The sequence below is a fragment of the Leptidea sinapis genome, chromosome Z (genome assembly GCF_905404315.1).
Source record: "Leptidea sinapis chromosome Z, ilLepSina1.1, whole genome shotgun sequence".
Classification (NCBI taxonomy): domain Eukaryota; kingdom Metazoa; phylum Arthropoda; class Insecta; order Lepidoptera; family Pieridae; genus Leptidea; species Leptidea sinapis.
Genome location: NC_066312.1, coordinates 3,406,689 through 3,429,056, shown reverse-complemented (window position 1 = coordinate 3,429,056; position 22,368 = coordinate 3,406,689). Strand labels below are relative to the sequence as shown.

At 34.2% G+C, this 22,368-nt stretch overlaps 1 protein-coding gene across 1 annotated transcript; it reads right to left on the bottom strand.

Annotated features, from left to right (window-relative positions):
* Positions 1–4,809: 4,809 nt before the first annotated feature.
* On the bottom strand, positions 4,810–20,279 carry LOC126978827 (sodium-dependent noradrenaline transporter-like). The gene is made up of 8 exons (XM_050827916.1): positions 19,742–20,279; positions 17,392–17,632; positions 13,697–13,839; positions 12,583–12,626; positions 10,290–10,382; positions 8,705–8,965; positions 5,753–5,966; positions 4,810–4,921 (listed from the first exon to the last, which is right to left on the bottom strand). The coding sequence occupies exons 1-7, from the start codon at positions 19,778–19,780 to the stop codon at positions 5,798–5,800; spliced, it is 990 nt and encodes a 329-aa protein (XP_050683873.1). The 5' UTR covers positions 19,781–20,279; the 3' UTR covers positions 4,810–4,921; positions 5,753–5,797.
* Between the last annotated feature and the right edge of the window lie 2,089 nt (positions 20,280–22,368).

Here is a 22,368-nt window from a genome sequence, read left to right as displayed (position 1 = left end):
GCTTCCTCACTGGGCGCAGCATACAGGTCGTTGTCGACGGACATTGCTCGAACCCGAAGCTCGTGAATGCTGGAGTGCCCCAAGGCTGTGTGCTATCTCCTACGCTGTTTCTTCTGCATATCAATGATATGTTGGACAACTCCAACATTTATTGCTATGCAGATGACAGCACTGGTGTTGCCGTATACACGGGCCATGCACGTCTCTCTCGGGAAATCGTCGACCAGTGCCGGGAGAAACTTGTGTCTTCTATCGAGTCCTCTCTAGAGAAGGTCGCGGAATGGGGTAAATTGAACCTTGTCCAATTTAACCCCCAGAAGACTCAAGTTTGCGCGTATACCACTAAAAAAACCCCATTTGTCGCATTACTGCTCTTCGACAACACTTCCCTAAAAGCCTCGCCTAGTATCGGAATACTGGGTCTTGAAATCTCGAGCGATTGCCAATTCCGTGGCCATCTGGAGGGCAAAGCCAAATTGGCTTCAAAGAAACTGGGCGTCATTAATAGAGCACGGCAATACTTCAAGCCAGCCCACATTCTAGCGCTGTACAAAGCGCAGGTCCGGCCACACATGGAGTATTGCTGTCATCTCTAGTCTGGCGCACCCCAGTATCAGCTCGATCCATTTGACCGCGTGCAACGCCGAGCAGTTCGAATTGTCGGGGACCCAGTACTCTGTGAACGGCTGGATCACTTGGCGTTGCGTAGAGACGTCGCTTCATTGTGTTTCTTCTACCGCATTTATCACGGGGAGTGTTCCGAAGAGCTGTTTTACCTAATTCCTGCCGCCGATTCCGCCTTCGCACGACACGCCACAAGTTAGGATATCATCCTCACCATCTGGATGTGTGGCGGTCCTCCACAGTGCGGTTTCAAGGAGCTTTCTTCCACGTACTACAAAGCTGTGGAATGAACTTCCTTGTGCGGTGTTTCCGGGACGATACGACATGGGTACCTTCAAAAAAGCGCGTACACCTTCCTTAAAGGCCGGCAACGCTCCTGTGATTCCTCTGGTGTTGCAAGAGAGTGTGGGCGGCGGTGATCACTTAACAACAGGTGACCCGTACGCTCGTTTGTCCTCCTATTCCATAAAAAAAAATGTAACATTAGCTGTAGAGGAGAGTTTATTTTCTAGAAACTGTGACATTCATAATGTTAACCCGAGGAAAAAACATAAACTTGTTGTGCCTACTACTCAGTTAGGTCGAGTTAGTAAGTCTTTTGTTGGGCTATGTATATGCTTCTACAATATGATCCCAGAAAATGTACACAGAAAATGTGTTACGAAATTTAAAAGAATTGTTAAAAAACGTTTGTGTGGGAACGGTTACTATAGCATAAACGATTTTCTTAATGACACCGCGGACTGGGAAAAAATCGAACACCCTCAGGCTCTTTAATTATAAATGTTTATTGTACGATATCACATTGTAATCCATATTTTTATATAAAAAAAGCCCGCTGAGTTTCTTGCGCTCATTCTTCTCAGGTCTGAGGCAGTCTCTTTTGAATAGGTGGTAGTTTTTGACGTACAATAAGTGTTTGTGAAACCTATTTTGCATAAAAATATTTGAATTTGAATTATGTAAAACACCTTAACACAAGTGTAAGTAAAAGCAGATTAAAATTTTATGATAAATTTAAAATAACGGTTAATAATTCGCTCTTTTCTTTCAATATCTAATTGATATCGTGAATGACGGACTCACTTGAAGCGATTTTATTTGTGTCTCAAGAAAAAATGGAACGGAATTCGAATGAACATTTTCCGGCCGATCGAATATAATCGGTCGCATAAATGGCAGATATTAATAAATTTTGATCGTCGATAATTAGTATTTGGAATAATTCAAAAGAAATAAGATAATAATATTAAAATCTACAAAAAACAGTGACGGGATTTCGTAGACACCTTAAGGTTACGAGCATCTAATTGGTTTCTAAGGGAATTGAATGATCGGAGAATATTTCAATTTTAACAGTCAATAATAAAAATTATTTTAACACACTTTTACACCATTATCTAGCCCAAAACTAGGCATAGCCTGCAAGGCAACGACTAATCAAACATTGCCATAAATGTTAATATGTAATTATGTATGTTATATAAAAATCAACATGTATGGCTTGCACGGGACGTCTACCTCACTAGGCAGAGTCAAAAGCATGTTTAAAAAAATGATACACAGAATTGTTTTAGATTACATTACAATATTACTAGCTGACCCAGTAAACGTTGTATTGCCGATATTAAAATCGCGATACAAAAGTAACTGTTGATCGTAGATGGGTGAAAATTTGAAGTTGTATGTATTTTTTAATGCTGACTCATAATCAAGCAAATTTAAAAAAAATGGCGTGGACCATCCCTAACATTTAGGAGGATGAAAAATAGATGTTTAAAAAAATTTGTAAAAAAAATGATACACAGAAATGTTTCAGATTATATTATAATAATATATACAGTATTTTGAATAACTAACGTTCTCCTTTTCTATCTGTAGCAATTATATAACTGCGTTTGTATTTTTATGGAATAGATGCCCAAATAAGCGTAGTAATAAGTAACTTCCGGTAAGTGATCACGTAGCCCGAACTCTATTATAACACGAGAACAATACCAGGAGCACTGCCAGCCTTCAAGGTGGCTGTATGCGCTCTTAACTTAAAAAAATATTTGAAATCCGTACTGCGGAGGAACAAGTACATTCAAATATTTTCAAAAACGAGTAAAGTACTCATAATTGTACTGTGCCTCACGATTATACTTTTTGCAGTCATGTGTAGACTTAATAATAATTGAGACGAAATTATCAGCAACGTATTCAAATTGTACAGCTTAAGCATAAATATAATTCACTTCTTTACAGCTTCGACCAAAACATTTTCTTCGACGACGATCATAGAATGAGTCGGGGTTGTATTACTACTGTCTGTGTTTTTATGTACTTCGTACCCTTTCTTCTGTGATGATGCTGTTAAAATTGCCCAGTCCAATGATTTAGAACGTCTTTTGATGGCGTAATGTATGTTAAACATTTCTGTTAAGTAATTTTTTCTATAGCTATATAACCAATCATCTGAATTTGAACGTGTTTTCACATCCCTTATCGCCTTTACATCTTCAATTCGAGATACACTGCCGAAGCTTGATGTGCCAGAGAATTGTCCAAGTTTGCGTCTGTAGTATCGTGTGCGTGGTGCATTATGTTCCGCTTCATCACGTCTTGCTCGCCAGTAGTAATGAGTGATGGGATCTCTTGGACCCCAATGCCTTGAAGGTCGAAACGATGACCGTATTTTCTGCAAAAAAAATGAAGCTGGTTGCAAAGCATTTTCTTAGTTAACAAAACAAAGAGAAAATCACAAAGTCTTGAAATAATTCACAGCTGCTTTTAAATAAGGCAATTCGCAGTTTGATCAAGATTTAACGTACAGCAATACTAATAAATAGAGACCGGATAATATGCAAATGCATATGCTTTTGCATATTTAGTACCTTTTCAGCGGTAGTTGCATATTTTAGAAAAAAAATAATTATTATATTATTATTAATAAGTATTATTATATTTTTACGCTCGATCTCACCCATCGTTCGATGCTTTTCAGAGTAAGCCCAAACATTGCACTCAAAAAATTCTGCCCAGTAACCTCAGTACACGTGAACGCTCCTTTTACGCTTACAAAAATTTACTAAGCGATCATAGACACAATTTGTCTACAGAACATTTAGAACAATACTTAGTAGTACATATTTTTAAAGGTATATCTTAAATTTCATTGTTACCTAAGTAGGTATATCTTGTAATAGTTCCTTTCAATAATACGATTGTCAGTACAAGCCTTTATAAAATGAAATAAAAATATGACTTCTTATTTTTGCCTGTTTAATTTTATGCATATTTTGGCCCTTTTTATGGATTTTCGTGCATATTTTAGATATTTCACTTGCATATTTCCATGCATATTTTGGGCATTTTTTGTAGGATATAATCCGGTCTCTACTAATAAAATAGGACTGTTTTAACCCCCTACATGCTTAACTTTCATTCACAAGATGGCACTAAGAACTTTCTTCCACACAGGAATAAATTAATATTAATTATATAATTAAATTAATATGAATAATGAATTTTTCCATCATCGAATAAAGCGCAACTTTTAAGTACAGATTAACTAAGAAGTCGGTCTCCTTGTCTCCTCTGACATTTGATGCAAGCATTGTCAAGAGCTATCAGTGATCACTTACCGTCAATTAACTCACCTGCTTGGCTTAGTTAATATAATTAATATCCGGACTAACGAGCCTTGCTCGGATTTTTAAGATTGTACAAAAACATATAACATATATAAAACTAATAGGACATCTGGATTCGAACTGGGGTCTTCCGCTTTCCGGATCACCCAATGTCCCATCTTAGCTATTACAGTCTTGTATATAGTGGAAAAATTTTCCTTTGTATTCTTATGTTTTTATAGCTGTTTCTCATTTAAACACGGATAAAACTACATTTTTTAAAATTGAAACCTTGCTAGATTGGTTTAACGCCCCCTACACTAAGTTTTATGAAAAACGTTGAAGCCGTCTCCGAGATTCAGATTATATAATATAGAAGAATTGGTCGTTTAAAGATATAAGATTTATGTTGCTTACCCCAATCACATCATATTGTACTTGTCTTGCAACTGAATAAATGGCGAATATAGTAATAATTACAAATAAAATCGCAGTCGCTGTCACAATGCTGGGGCAACCCCACGGACTAACCAACCAGTTGGGCTCATTCAGGAACTGTGAGATGTACCACCAGGATAAGAAAGGTGCTACTATCCCTGGTACAGCCCACCAACCCCATACCCAAAACAACTTCAGTTCCCTTCCGATTATAAACTCTATGTCTTCATATAGAACTTTCCAACCTGTAACATATTGATCTCTTTATTAATATGTTCCTAGATAATTTCTACTTTAAGAATGTTTTACCGACTTCTACCTGTAGTGATCGCTCTATTTGACTGATAGGCAAACTCACATAACACAGACCAAGAGGATCGTAAAATTAACAGCAAATGAAAGCGTTATGAATAATTCAAAACAATTCTATGAATAATTCTGTGCCAAATTAAAGGAAAATTCTATTTTATATAATTTAAGCAAAATTTACTTTCAGAACTTAATGGCTGACTGGTGTGGAACTTGGTAATTATTCAATACATTATTTGCTGTTTCATGTTTTATCAATACCGACCCCATAATGTTAGATATTATCTAATATAGCTTGAAATTTCTCCCTGATAAAGATAAAAAAACCCGGTTTGAGTATCTCGAACTCTCTAGAATTTAGCGCAGTAATTTTAGAGGTAACTGCCTGCACATTGATGAACAAAATAAGTAATCTCTCTTAATAACATTCTGTATATGTAGTAAAAATTCAGCAGTGTTTCCCTGCGAGATCGAATCAGAAATGAAGAGATCCGTAGGAGAACCAAAGCTACCGACATAGTCCGAATGATTGCGAAACTGAAGTGGCAGTGGGCGGGGCACATAGTTCGACGAACGACCACGTACCGGAAGACGCAGTGTTGGTAGGCCCTCCACAAGATGGACCGACGAGCTGGTCAAGATCGCCGGAATACGTTGGATGAGGGTAGCGCAGGACGAATCGTTGTGGAATTCTTTGGGGAACGCCTTTGTCCAGCAGTGAACGTCTTCCGGCTGATGATGATGATGAGTAATAATTAAAAACGTACCGTAAATAAAAACAAAGGCACATATCTCAATAATTGTTGTAATGTTCACCAGGAAAGGAACAACAAAATCCTGTAGAGTGACGAGAGACGAATGAAATGCCAATACGACAAGAGATAAAGTGGCGCCAACAACTGAGACTCCAACAGAAATAAACTGCCACTTCCGAACATGGAAGCGTCGGAGGCGATCATAGAGTGGAAATAGTAACGATACCTGAAACAAAAAAGTTATTTATTTATTTATTGGAAAACAAACAGCTTAAGTTATATACACATTGTAACACATAATTTATATTACACAAGCCAATAAAGTTTCCACTTAAATATAAACAAAGTAGGAGTGAATATAATACAAAATATAACGATTTTATATACAATTAAACATAAGGCGAAAAAAGTACACAAAAATACAAGTGAAACAAAATTTATCAAATTTATCGGTTGGACATATTTTAAGAAGTTACATCATTAAATACAAAATACAAATATATATATATATATATATATATATATAATAAGCTTGTATTTTTAAATCCGTGCAAAACTGGCGAAGATATAAATGGACTTTCTTGCGCGGTGCTTCCAGGATGAGAGAACATAAGTACAGTACACCTACAGACTTACAATATGCTAGCGTATTGACAAACAAAGCCTGCAAGAGACAAGAACGTCTCTAACGCACTAAATCAGAATATTAAACCACTACCTTCAGCACATAATATGAACGCAAATTAAGATTGGTCTTGCGCTATCACAGGAGAGTGCAGGCGGTGATCACTTATCAACAGGTGACTCGTAATTACGCTCGTTTAACCTTCCACTAAAAATACTATAATATATGGAATTAGAGATTTCATTGTTCCAGTCTAGTGGTCATATTTTTACAAAAGAGTGATCGCCCTTGATACCCTTCCCATGAAAATAGAAGCACTGATATCGGTTTGCAATCGTATCAGAAATGGGGTAAATAAACACACTAAAAATACAGACGAAATGAAAACCTCGTACTTGTTGGAGTCGGTAAACATGTATCGTGACAGCCCTATATTCTTATGGCCTTAAAAATAAACTAAGTATAAACCTTATAATAAACCAAGAATATTCAAAATGGTGAGTATATCGTTGACAACACTATCAGTACAATAATAATTCTGAGGTTTCCGAATGTCAAGCAGCATTGCGCCAATAAACGCGGGAAACCTTACACGTCCGAATATACCAATCATATGCAAAATGCCTATTTGTAAACATTTTGCATATTCTTAGTTTATTCTCAGTTATAACTTTTAGTGTATTTGTAGGGAAGGCCGTAGGACTTTTAACATAGCATAAACCAATTATTATGCTTAATGTTCCTAAGCATTCATGTTAGAGTTTTAAATTCTTTGTAATAGTAATATTATAGTTATTTATGAAACTATTCGTAATGAGAGAGACATAATGGAGTGCTATAATAGAATGACATGAGTGTTTTAGAGTGTTTTAGTACTTTATTTATAGCTCTTACCATAGTAATAGCACCCGATAGGAATAAAGCAACAAATATGAGTAATGGCCAAACTATGTTGAGCTCTCTCTCAACAGTCAAGTTGTATGTGTGCACGATCATAGCAAATGGGTCCGAATCATTCTGCGAGTCCGCCAGAGAGTACCAAAATATAAGGCAAAACCATGTTGAGAATATATTAGTTGCACCTATTATGAATGTTGTCCTGTAATCATAGATTATATAATCATTAGATCGGTTAATACTAATAAGAAAACTTTTAACAGATTTCATAACAATACCACGGGCAATATGAGAGAATCCATTGCATATAGGAACTTAAAAACAATATTACGTGGGGCACTCAGAAAGTTATGAGAACCTTAGAAACCATCTTATATGGATAAAATCTTTTCAAAGTACTCTTCGTCTTCTTCTTTACAAAGTCTCATGCATCTAAACCAGTTTCGAAACACTTTTTCCAGACTGCCGCAGACACTTCTTCTAATGCATTTTCAAACGCCCAAAAGCGGTTGTTTTAAAACCTCTCCGTTTAATAAAAAATTCGTTCGTTTAATAAATTTACCGTGGTAAATTTAATATATTTACTTTTATGAAACAATAAGTATTGGCGCTAAACCAGTACCACTTTGTGTTTTTTTCTACAAGGTTAAGTACATCGTTGATATAAATTAGGAAGATGAACGGTCCAAGAATAGATCTTTGTGGTACCCCCATACCGAGAGGATGCCCAGGAGATCTCCTGCCATTCACATCGATCCTCTGAATTCTATTATTTAAATATGAGTTCAGATCGAGCATTTTCTGTGATCATGTTAGATGCATGATAAAAGCATAATATTCACCGCCCCACAAAGGACTACTAACTCGACTTAGCCGATTAGTATGCGTAACAATCTTATAATTGTTCGTGGTGTTAATATTATGAATTATCTATGAATGCACATAACATTTCAAGAATGTAGTGAGATGCAAATAGTAAAATGTTTATTTCTTTAAAAATAGCGTGAATGCGGGCTGTCTAAAACAGGGCTTCTGCAGCACAAATATGTGTTTATATCGTCTGCAGTGACCCATAACAATATACCGAAGGATAAAATACCATGAAAAATAGTTAATCAATAGAGTATGTTTGATTATATTACTATTTTACTTAAGAAGAATTATTAGTTTTTGGCCATTCTTTCGATTGGCATCATAAAAGTAGTAGTAGTTTTTTTTTACATTTCAGTCGGTTCGATTCCCAGACGAGGCAAGTCATTTTCAGAAAATCTTTGAATGCAGAATTACTAACTTTTAAAAATAACATAAAGTCTTCTTTCAGTAAAATAGCCTATCTTCGATATTTAAGGTACTTTCACTTCATGTCCCATAACTTTGGGACACCCTGTATACACATATATGCTATAAATGCTAAGCTGATAAAATACTGGAAAAAAACATACCACACAACATCCACCTTCGAATAAACAGCATCACCAGCAGATATAAGATAACCCCCTGCAATTTGTGTCGACAGGAACGCCTGAGCTATAGCACTGTGCCAGATATTTGGTCTCAAGAAATGGCTCCAATCTGTCGGCACAATGAACTTGTTGTAGCCACTTTTGTTGCCTATATTACATATGATAACAATGCACAACACTAGTAGGGTAGGTCCCAACACGTAGAATATTCGCTTCATTGATTTAACTGGATAATATAGTCTGAAAAACCAAAGAATAAAGAAATCGATTATTGCTGGATAGAGTCGGATATGTTTGCTAGTTTTATACCGCAATTAAAATCAGTGCGAATTTTTATGACGCGTTTTATTTAAGTTTTGGAGATTCACAGATACCAAAACAGTCTTTCAACTCACTTTCAATAAATACTCATAAATAAAATAATAATATGTGGCATTTGTCGTTTGGTAGTTTTTTTTTAATTTATTCCTATAATGAGAACTTGGGTTCGTATTTACATACGCGCCATTTTTACCTCTATGTGCTAAATGTGACATGTTTTACTTCTTTTTTATTATGACAATAAGGGACGAGACGACATTCGGCTGATGGTAATTGATACATTTCAATGCAGTGCTGCTCAGGTTTCTTGAAAACCTAAATTCTCAGCGGCACTACAACTGCGCTCGTCACCTTGAGACATAAGATGTTAAGTCTCATTTGCCTAGTAATTTCACTAGCCACGGCGCCCTTCAGATCGAAAGACAGTAATGCATACACATTACTGCTTCATGGTAGAAATAGGTGCCGTTGTGGTACCCATAATCTAGCCGGCATCCTGTGCAAAGGAGCCTCCCACTGGTAAGTACACGTATACAATGAGTTTGAATTCACTTGTCTTTACTCACATATCAATGATTAGTTGATTTTAATCACAAAATAAACTAATCGAATCGGAATTGCGTAATGAATTGTCATTGATTGAAACAGTTGATCGAGATTGACTAAAAAGTATAGGCTTAGATCAAGGGCCGTTTCCACGCAAAATAACGCACAGTCTGTTGACGGCAAGTTGAAGAAAATTGCCGGAGAATACCTAGCTACTGGCTTTCTGTTTCAGAAAATACATAAATATTAATCAAATTTAAAAGAAACTTTTTTTGACATAATTTTGTAAATTCACTGACAGACAACTCATGCTAAGGTGTAATTTAAGCTAATCTTACTCAAGCATATTTGGAGTACTTATTATTATAAAAATATTTCAAATGCTTTTTGCGAGGAACTTGTTGCTTCGTTCAGCCGCTTTGTGGAATAAATTACAGGATGCAGTTTGCCCGAAACTAACTGAGGGACTTTGAAGATCCTTAAGTCATATCGTAGGCCGGCAACGCATCTCTTTACCCCTGTAGTTGCCCGTGTTCCCCATTTTATATAAAACAAAATAATAAGCTATGAATATACAATCAAAGTACGTTCATTCGGTGAGATTACAAGGTAAATGAAATACATAAACTGCACAGGCGAAATCGTCAGCTGCCGCTTGTATAAATATAAATAATATACAAAAATACGTTTCACTTACACAAAAGGAAAGAGGATCCAAAGAAACGCAGTAACAAGTGCAACTGCCACAAAATATTCAGGCTGTTCACTCACCGGTCCCAGAAACGTTTTACTGTAAATAAAACATTAGCGGCCTTACAAATAAAATTGGCATAAAGTTATAACGAAGCATAACCCAAGAATATGTAAAATGTTTACCAATAGACATTTTGGTTACGAATGGTTTATTCGGACGCATAACGTTTCCCGTGTTTATTTGCAAGGCAGCTTGTCATTCGGAAAACTTCAGAATTATCATTGTATTGACAGTGTTGTCAACGATATTGTAAACATTTTGCATTTTCTTTGTTTATCATCAGTTATAACTTTATACCAAGTTTATTTGTAAGGCCGTATATGTTTTAAATTTTTTTTCTTAACTTATTCAACACAGCTTAACAAATAACTGTCTATCTATACGTCTATCCTTATCATCATCCCTCCATCTCGACGTCTGTCTGTCTCTCCGTCTATCCGATTGTCAACTCTGTTCGTCTGTGCATTTGTTAAACCTTTTTATAATTAATATTAATTTAATATCAGAATTTAAATAAAACTAATTGCAGTTTACTGAATTTGTAATAAATGATACCAAAATATAGGTACTAAATCCTATTTTGACTTTTAAATTTAAATCTAACGTATAGTAATAATAGTATACATCCAATTGATCTACAGCAAAAAAGTTATAAATTCTTACTGCTTAAAGAAAATCTCTTACGAAATTTTCGGAGTTTAGATTTTAACACCTATTATAATTTCGATAGGTAGCAATTTGTAGGTTTAATAATGTAGTCTTTATTATGTTTTAGAACTATAGTGTGCCTCTAAATGTGCTCGACTTTAGGTACTAAAACAATTATCGTTTTAAAACGACAATGCCAATCCTTGTATGAAATTTGGGCCATTCTTGCGTCTTAACCAAATCATCGGTAAAACATTAGAAATATTCTCAAGATTATGTAAAACAAAAATCAGTGAGATATAAACAGGGAATTTGTAGTTATCAGATTTTTTCAATTGCAATTTACAACGAGCTTGTTGTCAGTTTTAGTGTAGGATTGCTGGACTTGACGTTAAATTAAGTTGATTGATGACAATGTTATTATGTTAAAAAAATACAGGTATAGACAAAACCTGTCATCTTGACATTTCAACTTGTGTTTCTACTTACGATTTTGGTTTTCCCTAGTTTCAACGGTGGCGACGGGTAACCTAGTCGTGTTAATGATTATTAGTGTTATGAGTCCACGGTATAATGGAAATAATAGTATTATAATATGTAATGATAAATAAATTTTTAATGTATGACTTTTAAGGCCCTTAGGATTTTTTAACGATCTAGATGGTATGCATTATATTTTCTTTAAAATTTGATACGCGTTAAAAAATCAAACAACACGATACATGTATAAATAGTCTGTTGTGTGTGTAGTGGTAGTGTAAATATTTTGTGGACTTGCTTGCTGCTGTTTATACCAATGCATATACAATCAAAAAGATATCGATACCTATCCATATTATATGTTTCTATGAATATATCTATATATATCATTGTGCAGTTTTTTTAATATTCGGCAAACGGAACATACTAATATGATTTTATTAAATAATATTTAACTGTGGTGTGGAAAAAGTTAGGTTTGTTTCGGTTTTCATTCGATTTATTTCCAATATGTAGTTATCCTTGCTTTTCCCTTTAAAAAGGGACTTAATAATATACTGGTATGATTCGGTGAGTGTTTTAGTGACAGTAAAGTTTCCGGCATAATATGGCAGTGCCGCTTGTTTCGAGACGATTATTTACTTTCTATTCAAATAACTTTTAAAGCCCTGTTCGCATCTGACTAAAATAAATATATGTGAAATTATAATTTAAAAGAAAATTTTGTATGCACACCTGGTTCAGACGCATGATAGTGAGCAGAATAGCCCATTTTCCGGCATTCTCCTTTATTTTTTAACTTTTTCGTGTTTTTCATGACGTTTTAGTATTTTTGCATCTCATAGATTGTGATTAAACAAATTTTTTCACCCGTAATTGTTGATTTTCAAAAGTGGCAATGTGTTTCTTGCTTTCCCTTTGCTTTTACAAAGCGGTGGGAAAGGAAAATAACTATGTATAACTTTTGATATTCATACCTCCCATTTATTTGACCTAAATGAATAAAGTGATTTTGATTTATTTTTAATAACCCGTCCATTTTATGGTTATGATAAAATGTATGTAGATATAATTACTACAAGATATTTGGTCTACCTGAAGTGTTTACCTGAAGCATGTTGTGGCGTTGTAAATAACCTCCATTTCCTGATCCTAAACAAGGAAAATCACATTAAAAATAATGATGTGATAACTGTATTAGGTACCTAATAACACCTACAGTCTCAGAAGAAACTTTAAGCTAGGTACAGACTATGAGTTCATTTACATTCACCAGATAACGTGATACAGATTATTATTCTCATGAATATGCCAAGTTACAGATTTGAAGACATCAACTAACTAATTTAAACTAGTCAACAAGTCAAAAACAAAATAATTTATAATAACTCCTGAAAACATGAGCGTTAGCTAGTTTTTCGTTAATTACTCAAATACTACTAATATTTCACTGAAACCCCTTTTGTTCCCGGAACCCAGAACGTCGCAGATAAGGCTCTGCGAAGCTTATACGGTATAGAGGCTCCGTTGTTGATGAGAGTAAAGCACAAAAAGTTTAACAGTAGTAAACATATTTTTAGTATATTATGGTACAGTCTAAAACACTTGAAAGAAATTCGTCAAAAACTTATTTAAAGTCCATTTTACAAAAAAAATATTCTTTGCAATCTTTTTAATAAAATAAACTTATAAAGTCAATTGAACTAAACTCCATGGAGCCCATTTCATTTAAAAACTTGACAGCATCAGGAATATGAATTAATTTTTTGTAATGATAAAAAAAATAAAGATACAAACTATTTATATTTTTAGGCATTTTTGATTCCAAACTTATGGATGATTTGGGACCAGACTTAACGCTTCTGGCATTCATAATCAAACGACTTGAGATTTTGATTTTTTTTTAATAGTATCAATGGCTTAAATATGAATAGAACCTCTCCAGTGTATCTCCTAATATACAATAACTGGGCTTGGGCAGGTTATCAACAGATCTTCCACGAAAGAGTCCAACTTAAATGTTAAGATTTACGAAATTTCATGTCGTCATGGTGTTCCTTGCCGCAAATGACTTTAGTGTACCATAATATACATTTGATAGCTAAATAATATTACCTAACTATGACACTATATTTGTAATATTATAGTGACGTAGTTTACCGCGTGTTTTGTCAAGCCCAAATAATAATAATTATAGTATGCACCTAGCCTTAGAATCTCACCTCGTTACTGACGTTATGCTTGCACTCGGAGAACGGAATGGAATTGCTTATAGTGTAAAATGATAACACACCTGACATCGCCATATCGATTATTGAATACAATGAAACTACAAAACTTATGAGCAGTCGTAGATATCCAACACCTGAAAGAAATCAATGAATTAGAAAAAACAAATTAATGGTTGCATGAAACATTTTAAGGGTAAATGCATGATGATGATGCACGGAATAAGTCAGTGCAAGTGACAAAATAAAGCAGTAATAACTACCCAATCCTGTAGGTGGTTGGTGGGCATAATAGGGTTAAAATTAGGACTATATTATAATTGAGATAACTTGGGTCTGAAAATGTAGAATATCAGTAAAAAATAAGATTTTTTTAAATTCATTTCACTTTTTTTTCTGTTTTCATGATATTACGTCATAGCATCGTACGTAGTGTTTAAATTCTCTTTGAGCATCGTGTAATCGTAAATATAGATCTGTCAACACAATGACATTCTAAACATAAGAATGTCATTGTATCAATAGATCAACTTTTATTTCTTTTGTGCGTTTATTATTCTTTTGTTCAAACAATAATCATAGTTTTTATCTAAATGGTATCATGAAAGTCGATTTCGTTGAGTGAAATAGCACAAATCTACCATAACTAGGCCTTTGAGGGTATTTTCCTGTCGATTTTGGTTCTGCTGAGTTAAGAAATGTTAAAATATATATTTAAAATGATGGTCAAATTAATTTATACCTTATTAAATATACTTAATTACTACTCGGTGAAATTACTGGAATTAATTCTCATTTGACTTAACATCTTATGTCTCAAGGTGACGAACGCAGTTGTAGCGCCGCTCAGAATAATTGGGTCTTTCAAGAATCCTGAGCGGCACTACATTGTAATGGGCACGGCGTATCAATTGCCATCATCTGAACGTCTGGCTCGTCACGTCCCTTATTTTCATTGAAAAACATATTATCTCTGGATTTCGCTGGAACGTAATGCCTCCTCCCATTACGCTTTCACATGTCGTGATTTTTCGTGTTCACTGCTTTGTTTTTGAAGTTTTCTTTATTACTATTTATTGTTAATAGTTCTATAGTTTTTGTTGTTCTGTGTCGTGTGTGTGTGTGAAAATTAGGAAATTGTTTTATGATGTTTGTTTAGCACAAAGTAACAAAGCGACGATGTGACGTCATCGAAATCAGGTCTAGAGGTACTCGTAATGTAACCGGCAAGTATATTATATTCATTAATATCTTAAGTTCTTACTTACTCTTATTAGATAATTCTATTTGCGATAAGATATTTGTTCTGTGCGAGAATCTGACGGCGATCGCGGAACTTGTAGAATGTTTGCACAGTAACTCCAGAGTCCAGACTGTAGTGGGCTTCAGATATTATAGTTATATTTATAGTAAATAAGATATGTTGTGATTTAATCCAATATGAGTGGATTAAATAAGAACGCAGAGTTTTTTGTGGTTTTTTATTACCTAAGGAACGAATTGAGGCACTGTTCAAAAATAGATAATACCTTATTGTATGTTCGAACGAGTACTATGTTATAATATATATTTATTAACTTTAAATGAACAAGAACCGAAGACAGTAAGATATTTAGATCCTTTTGGCCGAATATTCTGACAAGAATCACCATAATTTTGACTTATTACTTTTTAATCTTACTTTAATATTTTGTCATCAATAATTGTTTATAATTATGAATGAAAGGGCTATGTTATTTAATAAAATCAAAATCGTTATCTAATTAGTAAATCCTTACATCCTTTTAGTAAACATTTGAGATCGATTATAAACATCTCCCCCGTGTTAGTTTACGTTATTTGTAGATATTAATTACAAATCAGTACAAATTTAGGTCAAACCGAGATAAGTCGAAGACATCCACTTGTTGAAATAATTTCTCGGTCCTAAAACGTGAATTACATAAAATCTAAGCCCTCTACAAATAGATGTAATCAATCTTTCCTAACAAGTCATTTTAACACGTATTTGCACTTCGCAATTCAAATTATTAAATTATACAACCTCTCTAATTTATAATTGAGTAAATCGAATCTATGCCTATATAAATCGAATATTAGCTTACAAAATTATTTCGCCAAATTTATTACACAATTTTTTTTTGAATTTTTTTTGAAATTTGCGTAGGCATTGATACTTACATGGCCTACGCCCCGCCGTAGCTGTTCAGAACCCGTAGGTGAGGCCCGGTATTCCCTAAAGAGGAGAAGAGAGGAGAAGTATTTTGATAACCAATCAGATTTTGTTATTTCCACATCTCTCTTCGCTTAGCTTCAGTGGAAATGGATGACAGGAGCGGATCTGATCAGATTTCTCCTCTCCGCTCTGGTGGAAATAACCTGACAGCTTCGCGGCTTATCTCCTCTCCTCCCCGCTTTGGTGGATACCGGGCCTAATGTTCACATAAGGGTATTTTTTTTTTTTTAATATATAATTTGATTATTTGAAAATTTCAATAATTACTTTGATTTAATTCTAATTTATAGATTTATTTTACACAAGACTGAGTAGTGTTCATGTGAGGTCATCTACGGCCGTTTTCAATAACCTATTTATCCTAAATTTAAGTTACTAGAGGTAGATAAACCTATCCTTTTACGCTTACTAACATTTCAATAAACTATCGACAGAGAGTATTGGACTATATCTAATAATATAACTAACTATATTGGACAAAACTATGGATAGATAAGATCTTGTCATTAAAAGGTGATAGCAATCTATCCGTAACTAGAGATACGTTATTAAAAACGGCCGTTAATGTCGCTATTGTAACGCCACGTTGTGAACCTAACGGACGATGGCAAAAGAAAAAAAACCGGGAGACAAGTGAAAGAGGAGGGAACATATATATGATTTCCGTTCGCCTTAGAGCTCTATATGTAGACAATACCTTACAGCACATGCTACTGTAGTCGCAATACCACTAAGGCCAGGTTTATTACGTCTTACACTAGCTATTTGTATGGCACTTTGTGTTAGTTTACGTGCCTTGTTCAAAATAGAGGTTAACAGTCAACCTCTATTTTTATTTTTTAGAACGTGTTCACAGTTGTCTCAGTCTATCTAGACGTATATATGATCTAAGGACTGTTGTTTTAATAAATGACGGGGTAATGAGCTATCGCTTATAAAAACAAAGGCCACGTGCAGACTCCACTCTTTTACTTTTTGGCAGCAGTTTGTTAATCTATACATATAAATAAAACTGGAGTGTCTGTTTGTAATATTGAAATAAGCATTTTTTACTACACGTAAAAAATGTACGAATAGATATATATATATATATATATGTATATAGTACATACACCAAAATAACATTTTATCAATTTTTTATCTGTCTGTCTGTTTGTACCGGCTAATCTCTGAAATGGCTGGACCGATTTTGACGGGAGTTTTATTGGCAGGTAGCTGATGTAATAAGGAGTAACTTAGGCTACGTTTATTTTGGAAAAATTGATTTATTTTAGAAAAATAAAGTAATGTTTCAAAATCCGAAAACGGTCTAACTCTAAAAATATATGGCAAAACAAAGTTTGTCGGGTCAGCTAGTCTTTCCTACATATTTTGTTTGTTAGTGTGTGTGATACCGGACTCTCACATAAGCCCCATTTCTATGAACGGTGATGTAATAAATCATAAAAGACACCTTTAAAGAACGGGATTGCTCTCCAAACGGCAACAGCATCTTGTTGGCTGAGCTGTCCCACAGCAAGCTGCAGCAACATAACTGGTAATGCCAGCAACAGCATGGCAACACTCAGCAACAAGCCATACGTCAGGGCTCCATAGCGAAATGAATCTCTTGGAATGAACCAAGTACTGTTGTAGCTGAAGGCAATAGCCAGCGTGCAAAGATGTGCTTGTATCAACGGCCATTTTACTAAAACCTGTGAAAATTAATATTAAATTGAAATGACTGAGAATTTCCTAATAACAATAAACAAATCGGCTAAATATGGCTTCAAAAGGAACTGATAAATATTTTGTGGGTGAATTAAATGATTTTGATCCGTCATACTGGACTATCTATGTTAGGCTCGTTTGGGTAAAGTCAGCTCGAGACGACTTAGGGAGCGCAATTACATATTTATTTATTTACTTTTATACACCTTGGACTGAAAGGAAGCGAACACACTCAGGCTCTTTAATTATAAGTGTTTATTGTACGAGATCACATTGTAATCCATACTTTTATATAAAAAAGCCCGCTGAGTTTCTTACGCCCGTTCTTCTCAGGTCTGAGGCAGTCTTTTTTGAATGGTTTTTGACGTTCAACAAGTGATTTTGAATCCTATTTTAAATAAAAATATTTGAATTTGAATTATATAATTGTGATAGTAATCACAAAATGTTCACGAATCATCCTTACACAAACAATGAAATAAAGCTTTGATGGTTGATGCATTCAATATATTATGATAATTTATACTTTATACAGCTTTCTTGTCACTGTTTATGAAATATTTGTTATATAAACGATTTTAACATTGATCATGATTCATATATTGGATGCAGCTCCTTACAAACTAATTTGTTATGTGAGTATAATACAGCTATTGTAAAACACTCATTGATTTAAAAGAATGTAGTTGAGTTTCTTGTAGTCAGTTCTTCTCAGGAGCTCAATTTTTCCCAACATATTATGGTAGATCCAGTAATTTAAATTCAATATTTGAAATATCAGTCAACTTGTCAGTCAGAACTTTAGAAACTTCAGAAATTGATAAGCTAATACATTATCATGTTTACTCAGTCTACGCATTAGTTACTATATAATAATCTTCCAACGGAAGACCAGCGCTGGTTTTCAAACCAGCAAATATGCTGAGTTTGTGAAGTATAGAAAATAATATTTCTCAATTTTGTTTTATGTTTTATTGTACTATATCGTCATGAATAAACTTTTTTTCTTTTTCTTTTCTAATGGTGATTCGTGTACGGATCCCAAAAATGATACATTTAAACACCAGACGTATCAACAGACCGCATTATAAGAAATCATCGAACTTAATATGAGCCAGTAGACTCTAAATACGTATATATTCTAATAGGTTTATATTCTATAGGTTAACATATTCGCAATGAAACAATTCAAATTTTTTAAATAAATGTTCTATGTCTAACTCATAACATGCATTTCATCAGACATTAAATTTCAGAGTAATATGAAAAAACTCATTCTCAAAAGTTTTATGAGCCTCACAAGAAATCTTTGAGTTTCAATTGATCGAACTCAGAATTCCGAAGTAATTCCGGTTTTCTTTTGTCAGCGAAAACTCAAGAACGAATCAAGCGATTTTGACCGGATTGGTGGTGATCGACGTGGTTTTTTGATTATTAGAGCTCATTAGTTCTTGGAATCGATTGGTAAAGCAGTTTAAAAGTTATTAAAAAAAAACACTGAGGAAAAAAAACATTCGTAGTATTTTGAGATTTCTTAAAATCTACCTGTCCGAATCGGTCCGAATTGCATTCAAAATCTAAGTTTGATCAAGCCCTTTTGAATGGCCCCAACCGCATTGAAGTCGGTCGAGCTGTTCAATAGTTATAAGAGGTTAACATCCAAACATACAACCTACACACTCACACATACACACACATACATACAGACGTACGGACACCATCGCGGGAATAATCAGGGAAGTTTCCTAGGACCTTAAAACGTCGAGATCTGATGAAAACTCGATTTTCGAAAAACCATTAACTTCCCGAATTTATGTTATTTTTTTTCCAAAACCAAAAAAATTATTACAAAATTCCCTCGGTAGTATTCCCAGGCCGATTCGACTTGAAACTTAAAGTTGGTAACCTTCAGTACAGTCAGCAGTGCCGGCACCACTCTTGTCATTCGTTTGGTGCTCCACGATATAATGCGCGTCGGTGATCACTTAACTGGTGAACTGCATGCTCATTAATCTTATAATAATTCTACTATACAAATCTCTTTTAAAAATATCATAACAATAAATGCAACACAAGAACACAGCACAATTTACCTTTAATTTGTACATTTCAAACATTACTCTAACACGCATCACATTGGACTATCAGTATATTTACAGTAATATTATGACCAAATGCCATCGTAAGTTTCTTATGAATTTTGTTCTCGCCCTAAATATACGAGAGATAAAGATATCTGGCAAGAATCTCGAATCTGATATGATTATGAAGTGTCTTCACATGCACACAAAGATAAACCACTTTGCAATAGCACGTTTTATTTACGAATTCCATGTGAATCTATTAGATGTTGAAACTCTTATTAATAGATAATTATTTAGCCATTGTAACGGATGTCCCTGACGATGGAAATGGGTGGTTCCATCGTTGATCGTTCCATCTCCAAAGGCGAATATCATTTTGATATAAGGTTCCGGATCCGAATACCATTGGAATTGACATAATGTTTTATAAATCTTTTTTGATATTTTATTTACGTTTAATACAACCATTTTAACGCCTGCGAATAATGATTATATGAATATTTTTGTACGACAAGATAAAGAAGTTATCGAAAAATTAAAAATCAAATCAAAAATTGTAAGACATTTTGATCTTAATAAAATAATTTTTTTTTTTAAATATTTCAAATGAATAAGTATTTACTAGATTTAATTCTTGATATATAATTAATAACTAGCTTATAATTACCTATATAGCTGACCGGACAAATGTGGTTCTGTTCATAATAAAAAAAACTCTTGCGGGTTGAATTTCGTAAAATCCTTTTTAAATTACATTTGAAATTGGAATATGTCATTTATATATGATTGTTCATTGGGTTTTCTCATTTTCTCTCAAAGCTCTAAGAAAGCTTCCCAATTAGTCGACAGAGTGCAACGTGGGCACTGTCCGACTTCAATGATGGTTTGGTGGGCTATAGGATTGACTGGGCCTTACTTTTGTGAAAAAGATAAGTATCAAAGCATCTGAACAAGTGTACCATTCTTGAGAAGGTAGTTAAGCCCATGAACATGAACAACACCATGTTCAATAGCCAAGACTGGTCCTTCCAGCAAGACTCGGCGATGTGTCATAAAGCTCGGTCTACGCAGTCTTGGTTGGAAGCGAACGTTTCGGACTTCATCAGAGCTCAAAATGTGCCGTCGTCTAGTCCCGATCTTAATTCGTGTATCATGATTTAAGGTCAGTTTTAGAGAGTACGGCTTGCTGATAATTTGGAATCCCTAAAACAATCCGTACGATTGGCAGTGAAGAATTTTCCCATGGAAGGAGTGTGTTGCTATTGATAACTGGCCTCAACGTTTAAAGGACTGTATTGCAGCCAATGGAGACCACTTCGAATAAGCTTTTTATATTTGAAATTGTTTTATTTTTAAGTATTAAATAAACTAACAAGCACTAATACATCTTATTTACAATAGATTTTTTTTTTCCTTTGTTTCAATTTTTATGGCAAGACTAAGTAGGTATATACAAAAATAATTGTAAAGTCACAAAACCGTATCCAGAAAAAAACCTCAAAAAAAGAGTTTCTAAACTTGAACACTTGTGTTGTTATTGAATCGTCAGAAAATATATAAATATTAACTGGGCCAATATAATGTGTAGATACTTAGATACAGAGGTGTCGGTAACGGTAACAGTGTCGAGTTCATTGGTTTTATTTTGCAACAGATGCAACCCTGTTATATATTCTCTTTGAATGTGGTCCTCTAATGTGTAAACGTAGCATCTCTTTGGTAAGACCAATTCTTCAACCACCTAAGATACGACAGCTCATTCATAATGGTCCGCTAACTTTAAACAGCCGCTAAAGAGTGTTTTTTCTCATTCTGACTTAGGTCAATAGAAGAAAACAGAGTGCGAATTAGCAATGCTTTAAGTTAGCAGACAATAATGAATAAGGGGGTAAGGATTCATGAAATTAATCAATCTTAGCTGTGAGATAGTTAACAGTGGCTATCGCAATAGATTATTATTGGTCGCAGTGAAACAGGACTGTCGTGACTGTACTAGCCGCTCTATCAACATTAACCATCGGTCGTATTTAATACCTTCTTTATTACAGTATTGTTATTTCTACTAACGTAAAATGTAATACACTCGAGGGATATTTAAGAATTTTTCTTTTGTTACGCCTACGTGCTTACATACTCGTAAGTACACACACTTTGTTTTTAAGGCTGTAGCAATTACTGGTCTGCTTAATATTTACTAAGTGAACCAGTAAAAATAAAGAAATATATTGATTTCAATAGATTTTAAACAACTTTATTTTTTAGAATATTTTACTTACAAAAAATAAATTAAATAAATAATCATGACGTTAACAAGGGAACTGGTGCCGATAGTATTCAACCAATTTTTTTCAAATTTTCTTGTTAACAACTCCTCTCACTTTTATTTCTAACTTTTCATTAAGAACAGGACGTGTCCATGCCACGCCCAGAATATGGAGAAATCTAACATTGTCTTCAAGCAAACTTTTAAACATAACATTGCTAATTATAGGCATTTTGTACATTTTACATCCAGTTTTGTACCAGTTACATCAGTGCCTCAGGGCTCTCAACTTGGTCCACTTCTTTTCAACTTTTATTTAATGATCTAACGCATTATTGAATAATTCCAATTTTATTGTATATGATGACACAAG

What these genes read in the sequence shown, in the direction of transcription:
- LOC126978827 (XM_050827916.1), bottom strand. Translation starts at nt 19,780, where the DNA reads ATGCGTGTTAGAGTAATGTTTGAAATGTACAAATTAAAG. An exon ending in AGCAATCCCGTTCTTTAAAG is followed by an intron (nt 13,840 to 17,391) that starts GTGTCTTTTATG and finishes GATTTCTTTCAG; the next exon opens with GTGTTGGATATCTACGACTG. An exon ending in AACGCCACAACATGCTTCAG is followed by an intron (nt 10,383 to 12,582) that starts GTAAACACTTCA and finishes TTTTATTTACAG; the next exon opens with TAAAACGTTTCTGGGACCGG.